Source organism: Panicum virgatum, chromosome 8N (assembly GCF_016808335.1).
Source record: "Panicum virgatum strain AP13 chromosome 8N, P.virgatum_v5, whole genome shotgun sequence".
NCBI classification, from domain to species: domain Eukaryota; kingdom Viridiplantae; phylum Streptophyta; class Magnoliopsida; order Poales; family Poaceae; genus Panicum; species Panicum virgatum.
The window spans coordinates 3,194,944-3,212,920 of record NC_053152.1 but is presented as its reverse complement, the minus strand read 5'-3'; the positions used below and the strand labels follow the sequence as shown (position 1 = coordinate 3,212,920).

Here is a 17,977-nt window from a genome sequence, read left to right as displayed (position 1 = left end):
ATTTTGATTTAACCTTGTGTGAAAGATGCTTCTCTAAAACTCATTATCGTATAGAATATTTCCAAACTATAAATGACTAAGACATGTTGATAAATATGAACAAATATTAGTTTCTTATTTAGAATGTACAAACACCACTAACCAGTAACCACTCCATGAACATTAAATTCATTTTAACAAATGCAGGCGATGCTAGAATGACCATATCCAAAGTACAGAAGCATTGGTCGAGCTAGCCAGATAGACGTCACAACCCGTACATATTCTGCATATTAACCATCAGAAATCATATTAGGCAACGACCTGTGTTAATTTTTAATTGTCTAAACAATATCAAAACAATGAGCATTTGTGTTTTGAATAACAAATGCAATCCTAAAAGGATATATTATAGATGCAATATCTGAAAGCTGAAGCGTTCTAGCATTTCAATAAACACTTAACGGGCAAGTTGCTGCCAAGAATGACAAACCAAACAGCTGAACCTGTTAGGGAGGAGAAGAAGTGGTCAACACCATGATCCGTGCGGTGGACTGGAATTCGTAGGTCGCCACCATCCGCGGTTGAGACAACGTCGATTGCGCCGGGGTAAGGGCGGTACGAGGAAAGGAAGCCTAGCACAGGGATGCAATGGGGTACGCAACATCCAGAGCGGTCATCTGCGCACCAAAGAGGACGAAGATCTTTGGTAATGGAGGGAAGGGAGGGGCTGCTTGGCATCTATGGTAGGGACGAAGGCAGCTTGTCGTAGAGTGAGGAGGTGGTTGGTGCTCCTCATGGCCGCCGATGCAGCAACAACCATGAGCCTGCTCTCCCGAGGCTTTGGCTCGGGATGTGGGCATGTCGGCGCCGGCAGCCGGCGGCCGGGCTCGATCCCGCCGTCCGGGAGCTCGGTGACGGCGTGGAGCACGGCATGCTGCGGGGAGCTGTGTCTCGGCACCGTTTTCTCGGGGGAGCTGCGGGATTAGGAAGCCTGGCAGAGGTTTGGATGGGAGCCGCACGCGGGGGTTGACCGGTTAGCGCACGAGCGGGTGCGGCGGGCGGGTAACAAACATCTGGGTGAGAAAAAAATTAATTTTAGGTAGAAACATCTCCTAACATTCTGTTTCTATGAGTCTCCATCCCGTCCCACCTCATTAGACCCTGACAAGTGGGTCAAACGTGAGGGGTACCGTGGACCCAATTTGGGTGAGAAAAATTTTCAATTGTTTTCGATCTTTATAGTATAATAATAATAGTATAGATATGGCAGGGTACCTCTTGGCGTGGCCCGTAAAAATACTTGGTACATCATCAAGGCTGGGGAAAAGAAAAAGGACAAAGGAGAGCAAGGAATTTAACAGGAGACTTAAGAGTGACGAGATCCCACAATATTGATATGCAAGCTGCTCCTACATGCCAAGGAAGGAACAGACCAAATCATTCTGTCCACAGATGCATGGCCTCTCTCTCTCTCGTAGGCAGACAAGCATGCTGATCTAACTATCTGAGGGGGAGAGAGCGAGAGGGAGCTTCATCGACCAGCGTCGTCAATGGCGGAGCTCGAGACGGGCGCTGTGAACACGCTGCTGGGTGTGATCCGCAACGAGGCGCGGCGGCTAGGCCGCGTCCAGGGCGACATGCTGTTCATCCAGGAGGAGATGGAGAGCATGAGGAGCTTCCTGTCGCACCTGGCCAGGACCCGCCGGGAAGAGCACGACGAGCAGGTCCGCACCTGGACGAACCAGGTCCGGATCCTCGCCAACGACTGCAACAACTGCCTCGACGTCTACCTCTGCCGGCGCAACCCCGACTTCCACCGCCCCAGGAGGGGCCTCCGGCGCTACCTCTGGTGGGGATGGGCCGTCTGGTGGCTGCGCGAGATGGTCGCGCGCCACCACGCCGCCGGCCAGCTGCGTCAGCTCAAGGACCGTGCACGGGATGTCGGCGAGCGGCGGTTGAGGTACGGCGTCAAGGTCTCCGACAACGCGACCCCGGGGCATTTGTCCACGCCTGAGGCTGCGGGTGATCCCTGGGCTAGTCTCACGGTGGCGGCGCCATCGTCATCACACCCAGTGGCTGCAGCGGAAGACGACGACAACGAAGACGACGACGACAAAGAAGCAGAAGGTGGCGGCGAACTGTTGGCATCCCTGGGGGCTGACGGTGGCATAACTAGCAGGAATGCCAAGGTGAAAGACTACTTCAAAGACAGGCTTCTCGGCTGGATACAAAGCCTGAGCAAAACCCATGTCTTCGTAGAAGAAGAGAGCCTCGGAGCCAGCGAGGCACCATCAGAGCCACCAGAAGTTTCAGAACCAATGCCAATACCCTCCATCGCCTTCATGCTGCTGGCGGCGGACGTCGGGGAGGTTCCAGTTCCTGAGGATCTGATTGCATGTGAAGCTCTAGCCGAAGCACGGCGCCACTTCAACCGGAGCATCTTGGTTGACATCCCGGACATGCATCCGGAGGATTACTACTGTGTGCCGTTGCGACCCAAGGACATCCTCTTCTACATCCTGCAAGCACTCCAGGGCCAGGTCCAGGACCAGCCACAACAGCCAAGCTGGCTGCAAAAGTGGAAGGTTTACTTCAAAAGGAAGGAATTGCTTCGTGAGATCAAGGAGGATATCGATCAGAAAGTGAGGGTTGGTGAGAAGATGGAAGGGATCATCGAGAGGATTGGCAACCAGCTGCCACAGGACAAGGAGATAATGAAGGATAAGAAGAAGTTGCAGGACAGGATCAACAACGAGACCCTGGATCTAGATGGCCTCCTCTGCCTGCTCATCACCTTGACTGAGGCTGTGGATGTGGCTGAACAAGAAGAACAAGCATGGAATAAGGTAGCCATACGGACATTACCAAGGTATTACGACAAGGTCATCCAGCAAGCAACAACAAAGCTTAAATTGTTGGTAGAAGGAACAGACTCACAGGTCCCTTTGCACTATGAAGAATACAAAGGCATCCTGGAGGAAGTGTTCCCAAGGACCTCCACAGGTCCTGGTACCAGTAGTAGTACCAGTACATCAGTAGAGGCTGAAATCAAAGAAATGATCTGCAAGGTGAAAGATATGATACAAGAGCTGCAGGAACACAGCAAATCTGCTCACAACAATCGAGAGACAGCTGATCAAATTCAGAAATCCACTTTCGAACAGGCCACAAGGAAGAATATAGACGAAATCAAGCTGAAGATCAGAGAGCATCTGAAGATCAAAAAGATCATGGACAGGATTCAAAGTCAGGTGAAAGCTGATGACAGGATCATGATCATCCTCAAGACCAATCACAAGTTCGGATGGGAAGCAATCAGAAACACTTTGAGCCTGCTGGGGTCATCGGGGTGCTTTGTCGGTGCTGCAATACTCATGACCACCATATCCACAAAGGGTACTCGACAGGCCCAAGAATATAATCTCCACTTTCCACAGCTAGAGCTTATTGAATTATCTCTTGTTGGCTGCTACCTTGACATTGTGCGCCAGCATACAGGCAAACATATGCATCGACGTCACTTTGAGATTGTTCGTAACATCTTGGAGAAATGTGGACCAAATGAATTCTGCATGAATATCTTTGTTCAGGCTATGAAAGCTAATCCCGGAAGGAGCACTGAAGAGCTGCGTAGGTTGCACAGCATCCTACAGGCAACGCCACCAGAACGACTGCGCAGCAGTCTTGCCAGGAAGATGCTCAAGTTCTCCTACAACGATCTGCCAAAGCAGCACAAGTCCTGCTTGTTGTACCTTGCTATCTTCGATCCATCACATTCAGGATACAAGATCAGGCTGTCAACCTTGGTAGGACGATGGGTAGCAGAAGGGCTGATAACCACGGAAGATTGGAGCTGGTTCAGTTCAGTAACTGAAGCTGATAAATGTTTTGATGTGCTCGCCAACCGGCAGTTTGTCCATCCTGTGGACATCGGTGCTACTGGAAGGATCAAGAGCTGCACGGTGTATCCTGTGGTGCATAGATTCATCACCAAAATCGCCAAGAAGCAGCACATTGTGGAGGCACGCCTGTCACTCCACTTGGCTCGACACTTCTCAATTTTCAACGACATCCGTCTCCGCGGGTCCGATACGATCGAGATATTCTCGAAGAAAAACATGCATGACTTGCCACAATTCTCCAAGCTCAAGGTGCTGGATCTAGAAGGTTGCCATTATTTCGCCAACAAGGAGTACCTTAGGGACATATGCAGTAAGATACTGATGCTCAAGTATCTAAGCCTAAGGAACACGAATGCTAACCAACTGCCCCGTGAAATCAACAACCTTCACGAGCTGGAGGTGTTGGATATCCGGCAGAGTGAGATTCGTGCATCTGCAACAAGACATGTCCTGCTCCTGAAGCTGAAGCGTCTATTGGCTGGCGACATTACTGATCCATTTCCATGCAGTACTGACACTGCAGGCACGACCAAGCACTTCTGCAGTGTTGATATTCCTTCGTTCATTGAAAAAATGGTAGATGTGGAGGTGTTGTCTAATGTCAAACCACAGAGGTATCGTGATTTGAGAGACATTGGAAGTCTATCTCAGCTGAGGAAGCTTGGTGTGGTTATCAACAAAGAACGTCACCTCCAGAGTTTGCTTGACACAATCAGTGACCTCTCCAACTGCCTTCTTCGGTCTCTATCCATTACTCTTAACATACCAACATACAGCACAGATCTGAAGGATCTGAAAAGCCATCCAAATTCTCTTGAGAGTCTGACAATCAAAGGAAGAACACAAAAGGAGAAGCTTCTTCAATTGTTGGTTCCAGAGGATAGTAACCTTGTCAAGGTAACTCTAAGTGGTGCGCTTGACAAGGATGATATGAAGGTCATCGCCAAGCTTAAAAATTAGGCTGTGTCAGGCTTAGGCATGCCGCATACGCCGATAGTGAACTCACGTTCGACAACAACGAGTTCCCAAAGCTCAAGGTTCTTATTGTCGAAAACTCTGGAATCACCAAGATCAGCTTCACTTACGAATTTCCTGTGCTTGAGAAGATCGTCTGGTCATTCAACCAAGACTTTTGCGCCCACGACAAAGAGTATTTGCCCCTGTCTGGCATTGACAAGCTTCGAGGATTGAAGGAGCTCGTGTTAATTGGTGATGTTATTGCCCAGGTGGATGAAGCCTTCGAAAAGTATAGCAATGAAAACAAATTTGTCTATAGGCACAAGGAACCAGAAAATCAAGATCTGGCACTCAGAAATGGTGCACGAAAAGGGCGACATGGTGTTGCAAGGTACCCATCCATTTGGCAGGTGGTAAAGGGTCAGCATGGGAAGAACTGATTCACTAACGGCCTCTGCACCCTCCCGTTATTCAGCATGTGTGACTATGTGGTTAAGTAGAATGGTTGTGTATATGGATCATCATGCTGCATGTATATGGTTTCATGTAATAAGTGTGATGCTTGTGTGCACATTTGACTTGTTAAAACACTGCTGCATTGTACATTGCTCTTCTGCAATGATGAATTGTTGTAGTGGCGTGTATATCTCATATAGAATATTACATAGCCACAATGTATCATATGGAGATCACAGGCCTGTGTTACAGATGCATGCCTCACCTATATTTGTGTCAATTCTCTAAGCTAAGTACTTCGTCCCATCACAAGTATAAGATGTTTTAGCCATCTTCATTGCATCATATAAGTTTGTACTTCGGTAACTTTTGACTACTCTATTCTGAGTTAAACCGAGTACAATTGGAGTCTATACTAATCAACATCAATTTGTACTTAATAGTGGGTAATTAAGCATAACCTAGACATGATCTTAGCTAATTAGGCCCAAGTCTAATGGTCATTGCCTACCCGAGAGGATTATGGATCCTAGCTAGAGTTATGTGGCTCTAATTACCAAATATTAGATGCATTGCTTAGGATCAGCACTAGCTCTAGATGAAGAGCACCATTAACAAAGAGGGAATTAAGGGGGTTCTTTGCTTTAATCTTCGTTAGAGGATGAGGGAGCCATTGGGCTTTAAGTGTGTCGATGGTCTTCTTGTGACAGTGTCAGTGTCTTAGAGAGGCGGCGATCTTCCTAGTTTCGGATCGGTGTGAATTTTTTGGGGGAGAGGCTTGGCTCACAGAACGTTGATTCCATGAGGAGCCGACAGAATGTTGATCCCAACATGTCATGTGTACACCATAATCTGGACTGCAGTACAGTAGACAATCAAAGAAGCAGAGCATTGTGGGAATAGACTGAAAATGTATGGCCAAGGCTGTGGAAGCTGAAAGTGGAAATGTCAACCTGGCCTACACTGATTGACTCATGGTGGACCTGATGGAAAGTTGGAAACTTAGTGCATGCAGCAAGCTCTAGTTCTTTTGTGTATGCAGATGCAGGCAACAAGTTGTATTTTTCTCTCTCTTTTTTGGAAGAACTGAGGCAATAGGTTGTACGACATGAACTAGTTGGAGTAGCGCTTAGCATCGGTATTAGCATGGTCTGCTCGTGTTCTGAATAAACTCCACCTGAACTTCAAGCTTCGACGTTCAGATGTGCAGGCTCTGCTTTTCGTTCTAAATCCTCTCTATAAGCAACTAAGCATCCATTTCACTTTTACGAAAACTAGTTATCTATGGAGGTGGGTCATTCGGTTTCAGTTGTGTCATCCGGGTGGAACTGATTTTGGAATACTGAATGAACTAGAGTTATGTTATGGACGGAGAAAACAATAAGCTCCAGCAGGGAATCTGATTTCCAGAGGGCACTGCCAAATAAACAAGCCAAGAAAAGTCGCACCGGGATTTCGCAAGTTCGTGGGGAGGTGGCCTCGTCCAGCCGGTGGCGGCGACTGTAGATGGAGCCGCTGCTGCCTGCTGGGGGAGCACGCCGCCGCGGAAGAAGACGTGGGGAGGCGGCCTCGTCCAGCCGGTGGTGGCGACTGTAGATGGAGCCGCTGCTGGGGGAGCACGCCGCCGCGGAAGAAGATGGGAAGCAGGGCGGCGGCCTGTAGAGTTTCGGCGGTGGCAGGCTGGCAGCTGCTCGTCGGCGCGTCGTACCCCGTGGCGGCGGGGCCATCTCCCTGATTCCTCGGGTGGGCTGTGGCCCGTGGGCCTTTGCTCGGACTTCCTTCCTTCCCGTTCAAAAGCTGCGGCCCGTGAATAACGGCCGAACTTGGCCCAAGAATAAGCCCATTAGGATCCAGCTAGGCTTGAGTTCAAAATCTTCAGTTTCCAACTAAAAACACTATTTTCTGAAATACTTCTACTTATTCGCGGACGTGTCTGAGCACGTACTTCATTAAAGAAAAGCAATACAACCAATACAAATCTTAATAATAGAAAAAGAACTAAAGATTGTCACCTTGAGAGGGGTTTGAGGTTCTCCGCCCCCAGCAAAAAAAAGGATATTGGGGTGTGCAAAAAAAAATCACAAGTTGTCGTCAATCTCCATTCAATACATCGCATGGCAATTTGGCAAACGCGAGCCATCACCTAAAATGAAATAAATTCGGCCCAAAAGCTTCTTTCTTCTCTCGAGTGCTCGCGGTGCTGGCTGGATCCCTCGCCGTGGTTAGGGTTCTGTTGGGGGCATCGGGGTTAGGGTTGGGGTGAGGTGACGCACCGCTCGTGCCATGTCACTGTTAGTTCTTTGCACGCATCACAACTAGATTCATTCATTTCCATAAGGTGTACTGGATGGGGTCAGTTGTAGTTAGAGTGGTTCTGAATGGATGACACATAAAACGGCTCCTCAAACAAAACGTTTGGTAGGACTACTTCGGAGAAGCTGGAGCTGGAGCTGGAGCTGGTAGAAGCTCTGCCAAATAGAGCCATAGTGTTGATATCATTTTCACATAGGTCATAACAAAAGTACAAAACAAAGCAACAGAACTATTATTTGCTGACTGAACTGAAAGTTTAACAGATTTCAACTAGTTCATGCTGTTTAAGCAATAACAATTTCAGCTAGGGCATGGCTGGCATTGTCCTCGAGTTATGAAGCTCGTATGAAGCAATGATGATGAAGATGAACACTACCAACAAGGCATGAAGGCAATCAAATTGTCGGCCGTCGAGCTTAGGATGAATTGAAAACCAAAAGCACCACTGTTATCTGGACCAGTTAGGATAGGGATGTGCCCAACGCAGTGCAAGCTGAATGTGGAACTGTCGAATTGACCTACAGTGGTAAATTCCTGCGCCTAATGCAAACAGAGTGCCTGTTCAAAGTGAAAATGTCATGGTCGAGCTTGGCCAAGAATAAGCCCATTCAGGGTGCACCTCCTGTGTGACGAAATGTTATTGGAACTTTTCGCAAAAAAATGTTATTGGAATCAGTTTTTATTTGTTCTTGTATATCAGAAAATAAAAAGTTTAGATTTTCATCGTACAGGTGTTGGGGATTCTCCTCGACAGGCCACAGGAAAGAATAAAGAATACGTACGGTCCTTGAGTTGTGCCAAAAATCACGTGTCGGCAATCTCCATCACATGCATTACGAAAAATCCACCTGCAAATTCCAAGCAAAGGGACTGACACAAGGGGCCCACATCTCCAGACGCGGTGACGCAAGCATGACGCATCGGTGACGCCCAGCAACGTCGGAATGGGGCCAGCGGGTCACGCGCGCGCATGCAGCGGCAGCGGCAGGTGAGCCTGCAGGCAGCCGACCTCTCCACCTGACTGCCACTGCACACACGAGGCTTGTCCTCTTCTACCTCAGCAGTCAGCACCTGCTCCAAAAGGCCAGAGGTCAGCAATGGAGGCCAAAGTCCCTGGAACCAAACAACCCGGCACAGACCACTGCATGCAGCAGGAACAACAAGAACGGCAGCTCCGGCATCCGGCCAACGCAGCGCCATCCACAACAAAAAAGGCTTCCGAGTGATACAGACACTGATGAAGAATAATGGTGATGCCCAGCCAATGCAAACCAGAAAGTCAGAGACCGATTCTTCCTGGTGGCGAATCTAGATCTTTGGGTTAGGATGGTCCAACTTGACATAAAATATTTATGGCGGCAAATATATCAACTACACTAGTTTAAAACTCATCAAAGACATCTAATAGGCCTTGTTTGGTTCAAGCTGCGCTATTCCACTCTACAAGAAAATCTTCTATGCATGAAGTAGTAAATAAAGTCAATTTGCAAAATCTTTTCAGGGATGGGTGTAACTTTTCGCGACGAATCTAATGACGGTAATTAATTGATGATTGCTACAGTGATGCTACAGTAACCATCCTCTAGTCGCGCGGTTAAAGGCCTCATTAGATTCTTCAGGGTCACTAGCGCAGGGGTTCTGAAGTTGGTTTTGTAAACTGGTTTTGTTTGACACCAAAATTAGCGGTCAAAATGTCACTATTCACTAGCACACTACAAACCAAACGGTGCCATAATATATTAATAAAGTATCATACAATTTCAAACATTAGAAAACCAACAATTAAACCTCAAACACCATGTTCGACTATCCTACAATCGGCTGCTTTTGGCTGGAGCCAGCAGTAGCCCGCCTGCTTACAACCAGCCACTGTAGCAGCCAGCAGTAGCCCGCCGCCGGATTTAGACCGTCCGAACGGAGTGAAATTTGCATATATGTTATTTGTTAGATGAATAACTTTTATATGTATACCTTGGAGATGCAAAGTTTAGGGTGGGCCCCGGCCCACCCGGCCACCCTACTGGATACGCCAAATTCTTCCTGGCCTGCTGCCTCTTGCGAACAGGTTCATGAGAAAAGAGAACACTAATGCTCTCGGCAGGGACATGTCGCAGGTGAGCCAAATCAGGGTCTTGTTTAGTTGCGTCCGTAAAATTTTTGAAATGAAATCTTTACACATTTGAAGTATATATACTGTAGCAATTTAGTGTCTAATCATAGACTAATCACAAAACTAATTACAGAACTCATTTGTAAACTACGAGACGAATCTAATGGGTCTAATTAATCCATCATTAAAGCATATATATACTGTAGCAATTTAGTGTCTAATCATATCCTAGTTAGGCTCATTAGATTCGTCTTGCAATTTACAAGCAAACTATGCAATTCATTTTTTATTTCGTTTAGATTTAATACTCCATGCATGTAAAATTTTCTTTTGATGTGATAGATTTGAAATTTTGAATTTTACATCTAAACAAGGGCCAAAGCCATGATTGATAACGCTTGCTACTACTAGCAAAAGGAAAAGGTTAGTGAGGTTACGGAGGGCACATCAGCACATGACAGTGCTGATGATGCATCATGGGTCTGATGATGATGGAAGCCCTGCATTTTTCAGAGGGGAGAGAGAGGATGGATGGTAAAAGTTCAGTATGACGGCATTCACAGCACGGCGATGAGAGATCAGATCTTTCCTGCAGAGTTTGTGTTCAGCATTCACAGCACGACGATGAAAGTTCAGCATGACAGCATTCACAGCATTCACAGTTTGTGTTTCCTCTGTTCTGCGTCATTGTTGTCGCTTGTCAGATGCAGCTATACCTGCAGCAACATTCTTCAACTAGTGACAGGAACTTTGCAGTCAGAAAGCTGATTAAGTAGGGATCAGGAGTTGAGAATTAAGAACAAGTACAGTTACCAAAGCCCACCACGTAATGTACAGGCACCAAACCTGAGTATATAAATACTGGTTCGGTAGCGCCATTTGTTTTTTGGCCTGATCTTGCTGCAATCTGACACTTACAGGCACTATGTTGGAGAAGAAAGAGACCGTCAACTTGAACTGCCCGGACTAGAAACGGCAAGATCCTGACACTTTGATAATAAGCATAAATAAACACAAATAGTGTCATGTCATTGAGTACGGAAAATGATATGTTGTGGCCTCCATTGTTAGTGCCTTCAAAATATCTTCTTCTTTTTTTAAGTAATCAAAATATCTTCCAGCTTTCTTGTTTTCTTACTTAAAGAAAAAAGTTACAGCTTCTAAACACAAATTTATTTAATGTGAAAGCTACATGTATTTAATCATGTTACTGTACTTCAGATCTTCAGATTGAGACAGAACTGAGTTGTTAATTGTGCATTCAACTAATCCGTGTACAAGAATGAAAAACCTGGTTTTCGAAATTCAGTCGCACTCCTGCAACAACCATGGCCGGATTGCATTGCAGTTTGCAAAAATTGTACAAAGAACAAAGCCGGGAGTAAAAGCTCCGGAACGATATTGACCAAAATAGCATAGCACTGAGAAACTGAAGCTAAGAGCCAAGAACTCTGTAAGATTAAACTGCAGAGAATTCCTGAGTAAACTTCTCCTTGTTAGCATTGACAATGAACGTCACATATCCAAATTGACTCGGATGCTTCTGGAACACAACTTACTCGAGCATTAGCAGCTATATGTTATCTACTGTACAAATTACACGTGCTTGACCTTTGCATAAGCATGAACAACCAAAATACAGCCATTTCATGAATATCTTATCTCATTCATCAGGCCTTTTTTTCAGTGTTATGCCTTCAAAATATCTTGCAGCTTGTTTTCCATTTTTCCTCGAGGAGGTTGTAGCCTCTATTCTGGAATATGCTAAACCATTCAGACCAATTTATTTAATGTGAAAGATCATCTAGTTGATCCTATTCTTCAGATATTCTCTTTGCAACTCATAAATATCGTAATATCACACAAGTCAATCAATGCATAATGAGCAATTCACTACATATTACTTATAGATATATTGGCAGATTGAGACATAGAACCAAAATCATGCATTGCATAAGCTCATATACGGGGATACTGAAAATTCTGTCTTCTCACAAATTGATCACCACATTTCTGCTACAACTATTGTCCTTTGCACGATGTATTGATAGAACAAAGAGTAGATATCCAGAATGATCGAGCAAGATAGGATATCATGATAATCCAAAGATAGCAACCAAGTAATCTACTAGTTTTTTTTTTGTACATTTTTTCTCCTTGTTAGCATTGTCAACGAATGCCACATTTCCAAAGTGAATAACATATTTTTGCAAGACAAGTTACTACAGAACCAGCTGGCAGCTGCACACACGTGACACTAACAAAAACGGCGAAGATTTACACCAATGCAGCATCAAAACATGGGAATAAGGAATCATCTTTACCGAAAGATGACACCTTTCCTTTCGCCTTTCTGTAATCCTTTACAGAAGGATACACATTTTATACTTACCACTAGCTGATCACAAGAGCCGAAAAAAACAAGAACAGGAGAGCTAATACCTATCACCACCACATTGTGCGATCAAAGGCAAGATCTTGATGGCTCAATCGGCATTGAGCATCAGTGAATCAAGACCCTCCATCCGGCTGCGCACGATGCGGTGGAAGACCTCCCGGACCTGCCTCTCAAGCGGCTCCAGCCCGTCCTTCATGGCGGCGCACACCGCGGCGAGCTCGGCCGCAGCCTCCCGCACCTCGGCCTCCCGCTCGCCGGTGAGGGGGGCAGGGGCCGCGTCGATTGCCTCGGCGAGCCTCTGCGCGCACTTCTCCAGCGCGTGGATTTCCCTGAGCAGGCCGCACGAATTGCGCCGGTCCTTGCGTTTGCCCTCCTCGGCGAGGCGTTCTTGGAGCGCGAGGAGCGGCGGCGCCCAGGGGAACGCGGCGCGCGGCGGCGCGGCCGGGAGGTGGTTCGCCTGGAGCGCGCCGCCTCGGTCCGGGCAGGGGACGGCGGCGACGAGCGCCCACGCGGCGAGGTGGAGCAGGCAGCCCATGGCGTAGGCCGGCGCGGCGAGGCCCGAGGCCTCGCTCCCGCGCGGCGCGGCCAGGCCGGCCCCGATGGCCTGCAGCTGCCGCGCCGCCGACCACGTGCGGGACACGCTCCACGAGAGCGAGCGGAAGTGGGTGGAGGGCGACGACGAGGACGAGGAGGAGGAGGAGGAGGCGAGCGACGCGGCGCGGGAGGGCGACGCCCGCGCGCGGCCGAAGGAGCGGTTGCGGTGGGAGGCGAGGAACGAGGCGACCCCGCCGGCGCCCCCCGCGGCGGCGGCCGCGTCGTCGATGAGGAGCACGGAGAGGTCCGCGAGCGCCTTGCGCGCGCGGCGGAGCTGGCCCTCGTGGATCTCCCCCTCGGCCGGCGCGAGCAGCACGCACGCCGCGATGCCGGCGAGGCGCTCCCACCGGCGCGCCTGGTCCACCCCGTCGCGCGCCGCGTTGCAGACGTCGAGCGCCTTGACCGCGCGCTCCCCGAACTCCGCCACCAGCCGCTCCGCCTGCGGCGGCAGCGCCCCGCGGCGGCGCGCCTCGGCCGCCAGCACCCGGAACTCCTCCTGGCACAGCAGGAACGCCTCCAGCAGGCGCTGGATCCACTTGATGGACATGAACTCCTCCTCCCCGCAGCCGCCGGCAGCCCTCAGGTCCGCGAGGTGCGCGGCGACGTGGCCGTGGAACTCCTCCATCTCGGGCTCCACGCCGGGCGGCGGCATCGCCGCCGCAGCCGACGCCGAGGCCGGGGTGTCGCGGCGGAGGGAGAGGAGCGAGCGACCGAAGGAGGAGAACGGGGAGGAGTGGGAGTGGGACGGCGTGGATGAGCCCTGGAAGTCCGTGGCCGGCATGGTCCCGGCGGCGGGCGAATGAAAGCGTGCGGATCTTGGAAGGACCGGGACGAAACGGCGGGGGCGGGCTCTGGCTCAGCGGGTCCTCGGGCGCATGGCGTCTCAAGCAGGCGTTTTTTTTTTCTTCCCTCTTTTTTGCTGAGACTGAGATTGCGTTGCAGATGTGGTGGAGGTGGAGGAATGGCGATGGGGAGGGAGAGGATGGCGTGTATATATGTGGGAGGGGGGTTGGGACATTAGCGAGAGGTGTGATTAGTTTATTGGGTTTCTGGGGTTGGGGAAGAAGGAGTCTGATGTGAGCTTCTAATCGGGGCGGTTGGAGTAGTTTAGTGGCGAGATCGTACTGATCCGCTTTATTTCGTGGGCGCAAATATTCCTCTGGTTTTGGAATGTTTCCGGTTTTTCTTTAGATTTTTCTCTCTAGCTGGTTTTGCTACGAGGTCCATTGGACTGTCATGTAATTGCGTACGAGACCCTATTGATGAATTGGAAAATAAAAACGGACCGTACTTTTTTTCAGGCTGGCTTTCCGAGCTTTCATTTTGCTTAAGCATATAGAGTTATGTAGAGGAATACGACGAAGATGAGAAGGCAGGAAATGAACCGTCGTCTCCCGACAGTACAATACAAGTATTACTAAAAAGCAAAATAAATTGGAACTTTCTATGCTGAAATGGCATGCGCAAGCGGAACACGGATGAGAAGAAACCAACGAAGGAAAATTTGAAAAGATTTGAAAGGAGTCGCTTGAGCAAACGTAAGGACATGTGAAAATCAATCTTAATCTTAACCTGTATTCGTAGATAATGTTTTCATAAGAAAAATAAAAACATAGTTTTTTTGTCGATGTACCTCCTCTTACATATGAACGAAAAAAACCCCAGCAGTGAAAATGAAAAGTGTATGCATATGGCATGCAAGAAAAAAAAAGAGCACTGTAGATGGCGGAATCGACAACCAGACGTAAAAGAAGAAGAAAAGAAAACTTCCCCTCTTCTCAATTATCTGAAATGAAAAAGAAAAGAGAAAAAACCGCAGGCAGCAGCAATGAGTAGCGAAACCGAAAGTGGCGAGGGGCGCAGGGTGACTCGGCGCGGTACGATCATGTGCGGCTCAATCCTAACCACACCTGGCCCTCGATGAGGCTGAGCACGTGACGAGACGGCGCCTCGCAGATTTTTTTTCTTTTTCCTTCTCCCGTGGAGCGCCAGCCCGCCCGACCGCGACGCACAATCCTGCACCTGCGTGTACTCCGTAGGAAATAGCGGTGGCGCGGAAAGCGAATCCGCGGATCCGCGGGGTCCCGTCCGCAAAATGCTTGTGCCGAGCGTGCGTGGCTCGCGTCTCCGTCACTCTACTCTACTCTACCAGCCTGGTCCGGGTTGGTTTAGTTTTGGGTTAGGATTAGTTTAGTGTGGTCTGATCGGCATGGACGGTGGGGATTAGAGGAAGGGGCCGTGGCTACTTGGAGTAGTAAAAGAAACCGAGGCGTGGTGGTGTCAAGGGGAAGGAGAAGAGCTCCGCGGGGGACGCGGGAGCGGCGGCGGGGTCCGGTTCCGTCCGCGTGGGCGAGCACCGGCAGGAAGGAGGAGCGCGAGGTGACGGCGCTGCCCCCGGGGGGTCGCGGGGCCTCGGCGGCCGACGCGGGGTAGTTTGGGGAAGCCGCGGCGCGAGACCCGGCCACCCGGGGGGCCGCGGGCCACGCGGTGACGCGGACACGGGGACTGTGGCGTGCTCGGGGGTGGGGTTGACCCGCGCGGGCCCTGGAGCAGAAGCCAGCCGGGGGGAACCGGGGGTGGGTCCGCGGCGGCAGTCAGTGGCCGTCGGGTGGCACGTGCCCGTCGCCGGCCGTACGCTCAGCCCGGGAACGAAAACGCACTTCAACTCCAAGCGCTGCTCGATGGTGGCTTCCGAGTACAGGTGGGTCCGGCACTCCGGCCACGTCAGCTGGCTGGCGGGGCAAAAAGGGAAAACACCAAGCGGGAGTGGCACGGTTCACCAAACCGGTGGGAACATGTCCGGTTACCGGTCAAACCGGTCCGGCCCGGTTTCGGTTTGGGCCGGTACCAAACCGGCGCAAATTCAAAATTCAAATTCAAATTTAAAAAACTGAAAATTCCCAAAAAAATTCTAAAAATACTTTAAGGTGCGACGAATCTAATGGTGTCGAATTTTCTCAAAAATTCGTCCATTTAGTATAGTTTGCAGGGATTTAAAGTTAAACAAAAAAACGTGCATACAAAAATATACAAATACAATGTAAAAGTAGTACAAAAGATGATTGGAGAATTCATTTAGTCTAAAATATGTTATGCAAATATTTATTTAATATACTTTGCGAGCATTTGAATTTAAACCAAAAAAGAAAAAAAATTGAATTTGGCCGGTTACCAATCAAACCGGCCGGTAAACCGGTCAAACCGATCGGAACCGTTTACACATGCGATTTTAAATTTGGATTTGAATTTGACCAGTTTCCACCGGTTTCCGGTCAAACCAGTCCGATAAACCGCTACCGGAGGGCGACGGTTTGACCGAACCGGTCGGGATTGTAAACCCTCCGTGCACGTCGCGCGTGCCGATCCTCTTCTCGGCGCCCCCTCCCTTGATGGATATGGATGGCAACAGGTAAAATTCGCACGGATACTAATTCCGTAGATCCGCACCCGCAAGCCCAAAACCATGCCCGCATCCGCGCCCGCAATCCGCCACGGGTAGAAAACAATACCCGTACCCGCTGTCCGCGGATATCCGCGTACTCGTGGGTACGCCTGTCCGCGTACTCGTGGGTACGCCCGTGTACCCACGAACTTCAGGAAATGAAGCACAAAATTCAATTTTAACAGGAAGCAAAAATTAATATACATAGCAAACATAATCAAAATCAACCAAGAGTCGTTGTTCAACATAGATTAACACAAACAAGTGAGGATTAAGATGAAGAGCAAAGGAGCTGGCGTTGTTGGGGATCTGGCCGCCTGACGCGTCACTGGGCGCGTCGCCTAGGCGCATTTCCTGGGCACGGGGAGAAGCGGTCGGCGGTGGAGCGGCGGCCGAGCGGGTCGAGGCTTCGGAGGGGGCCTGGCGTAGCAGCGGCCGGTGGGGGCCTGGCGGAGCAGCGGCCGGGCGGGAAGCACCGGCCGGAGGGGCCCTAACCGCTTGGGGAAGGGACGCCGAGCCGCCGATTGGAGGGGGAGCGCCTAGAAGGGGAGGCCGCCGAGACGGCGAGCTCGCCAGGGATAGCGGCGGCCGGAGGGGGAGGCCGCCAGGGAGAGCGACGGCCGGAGGGGGAGCTGAAAGCATCTAGGCCCCTAATTCGAGTTTTGGTAATTAATGACAACGGTTTGTGGATTAACGATTTCATTTGAGATAATGAGTATAGGTTGATCCACGGATGAAAGAGATTTGGTTGTGAACGTATGGAGTTTTGGAGATGATAAGCAAAGCTCGGGCTCAAGGCAAAGGTAAAATAGGGATTTTGTATTTTACCGGTCACAAGACATTTAGTGGATGAAAAGTGACCGGATTTGTTGGATAGATAGCCGTACTATCAAGAGGGGTTGTGTACTCATGCTTGACGGGTTTTTAGTGCCATTTTGCTCAAAATGTCTAGTTGCATGCATGAGGGCTAACGGCGTTTTGAAAAGATTTGAAAAAGACTAAGTTTGAGAGCCGACTGAGTAACGGCGGACAGTCCGCACCCGAGGGGCGTACAGTCCGCGCTCGTTCCAGAGAGCTTGCAGAGGCTCTGGTGGGCTTGCGGACAGTCCGGCCCAGGTGGGCGGACGGTCCGCCACTATATTTCAAAATTGTACTAGAAAGGGTGTCTCTCTGGTGGGCTTCAAAGTTGAACGGCGGACAGTCCACCCATGGGGAGCGGACGGTCCGCCGGCTGATCTTAGTTTTGTACCAGAGAGGTTGTTTCTCTGGTTTGGGCTGAAAAAGTGAACTGCGGACGGTCCGCCCTTGTGGCGCGGACGGCCCGCAAGCTAATTCGTTTTTGTACCAGAGAGGTTGTTTGTCTCTGGTGAGTCAGAACTCTTAACTGCGGACGGTCCGCTGGGGTTTAACGGCTAGTTCTGACACGCATTAAATGCACTCTGACTCACTGGTTTATAACGACGGACGGTCCGGTTTTTGAAATGCGAACGGTTCGCGACTTCGCAGAAAAGAGTGTAACGGCTAGTTTTTCGAGGGATGTCTATATATACCCATTGCCCGGCCTTTGGGTGCCTCTCTTGGCCATTTGGACTGCATACTTCACATCATAGAGCTAAGGCATCCCTCTCTCACACACACTTGCTTAGAGATTGTATTTTTGAGAGTGTGAGAGCTTCCTAGTGCATTGCATCAAGAGTTTGAGCTTTGTGGCACTAGGGAAACTTCAAGCAAGCGTCATCGACTTGTTACTCTTGGGAGTTGCCGCTCCCTAGACGGCTTGGAGAAGAGGATTTCGTGGAGCTCCTCCAAGGAGATTGTTGAGG

The 17,977-nt window shown here is 49.7% G+C and overlaps 1 protein-coding gene and 1 pseudogene across 1 annotated transcript; one reads left to right on the top strand and one right to left on the bottom strand.

The window, feature by feature from the left end:
* The first annotated feature begins 1,448 nt into the window (after positions 1-1,448).
* On the top strand, positions 1,449-5,612 carry LOC120684331 (annotated as a pseudogene).
* A 6,207-nt stretch (positions 5,613-11,819) lies between these two features.
* LOC120686088 (protein ROH1-like) lies at positions 11,820-13,805 on the bottom strand. The gene has a single exon (XM_039968247.1). It carries the CDS (start codon positions 13,491-13,493, stop codon positions 12,207-12,209), a length of 1,287 nt encoding a protein of 428 aa, XP_039824181.1. The 5' UTR covers positions 13,494-13,805; the 3' UTR covers positions 11,820-12,206.
* Positions 13,806-17,977: the final 4,172 nt, after the last annotated feature.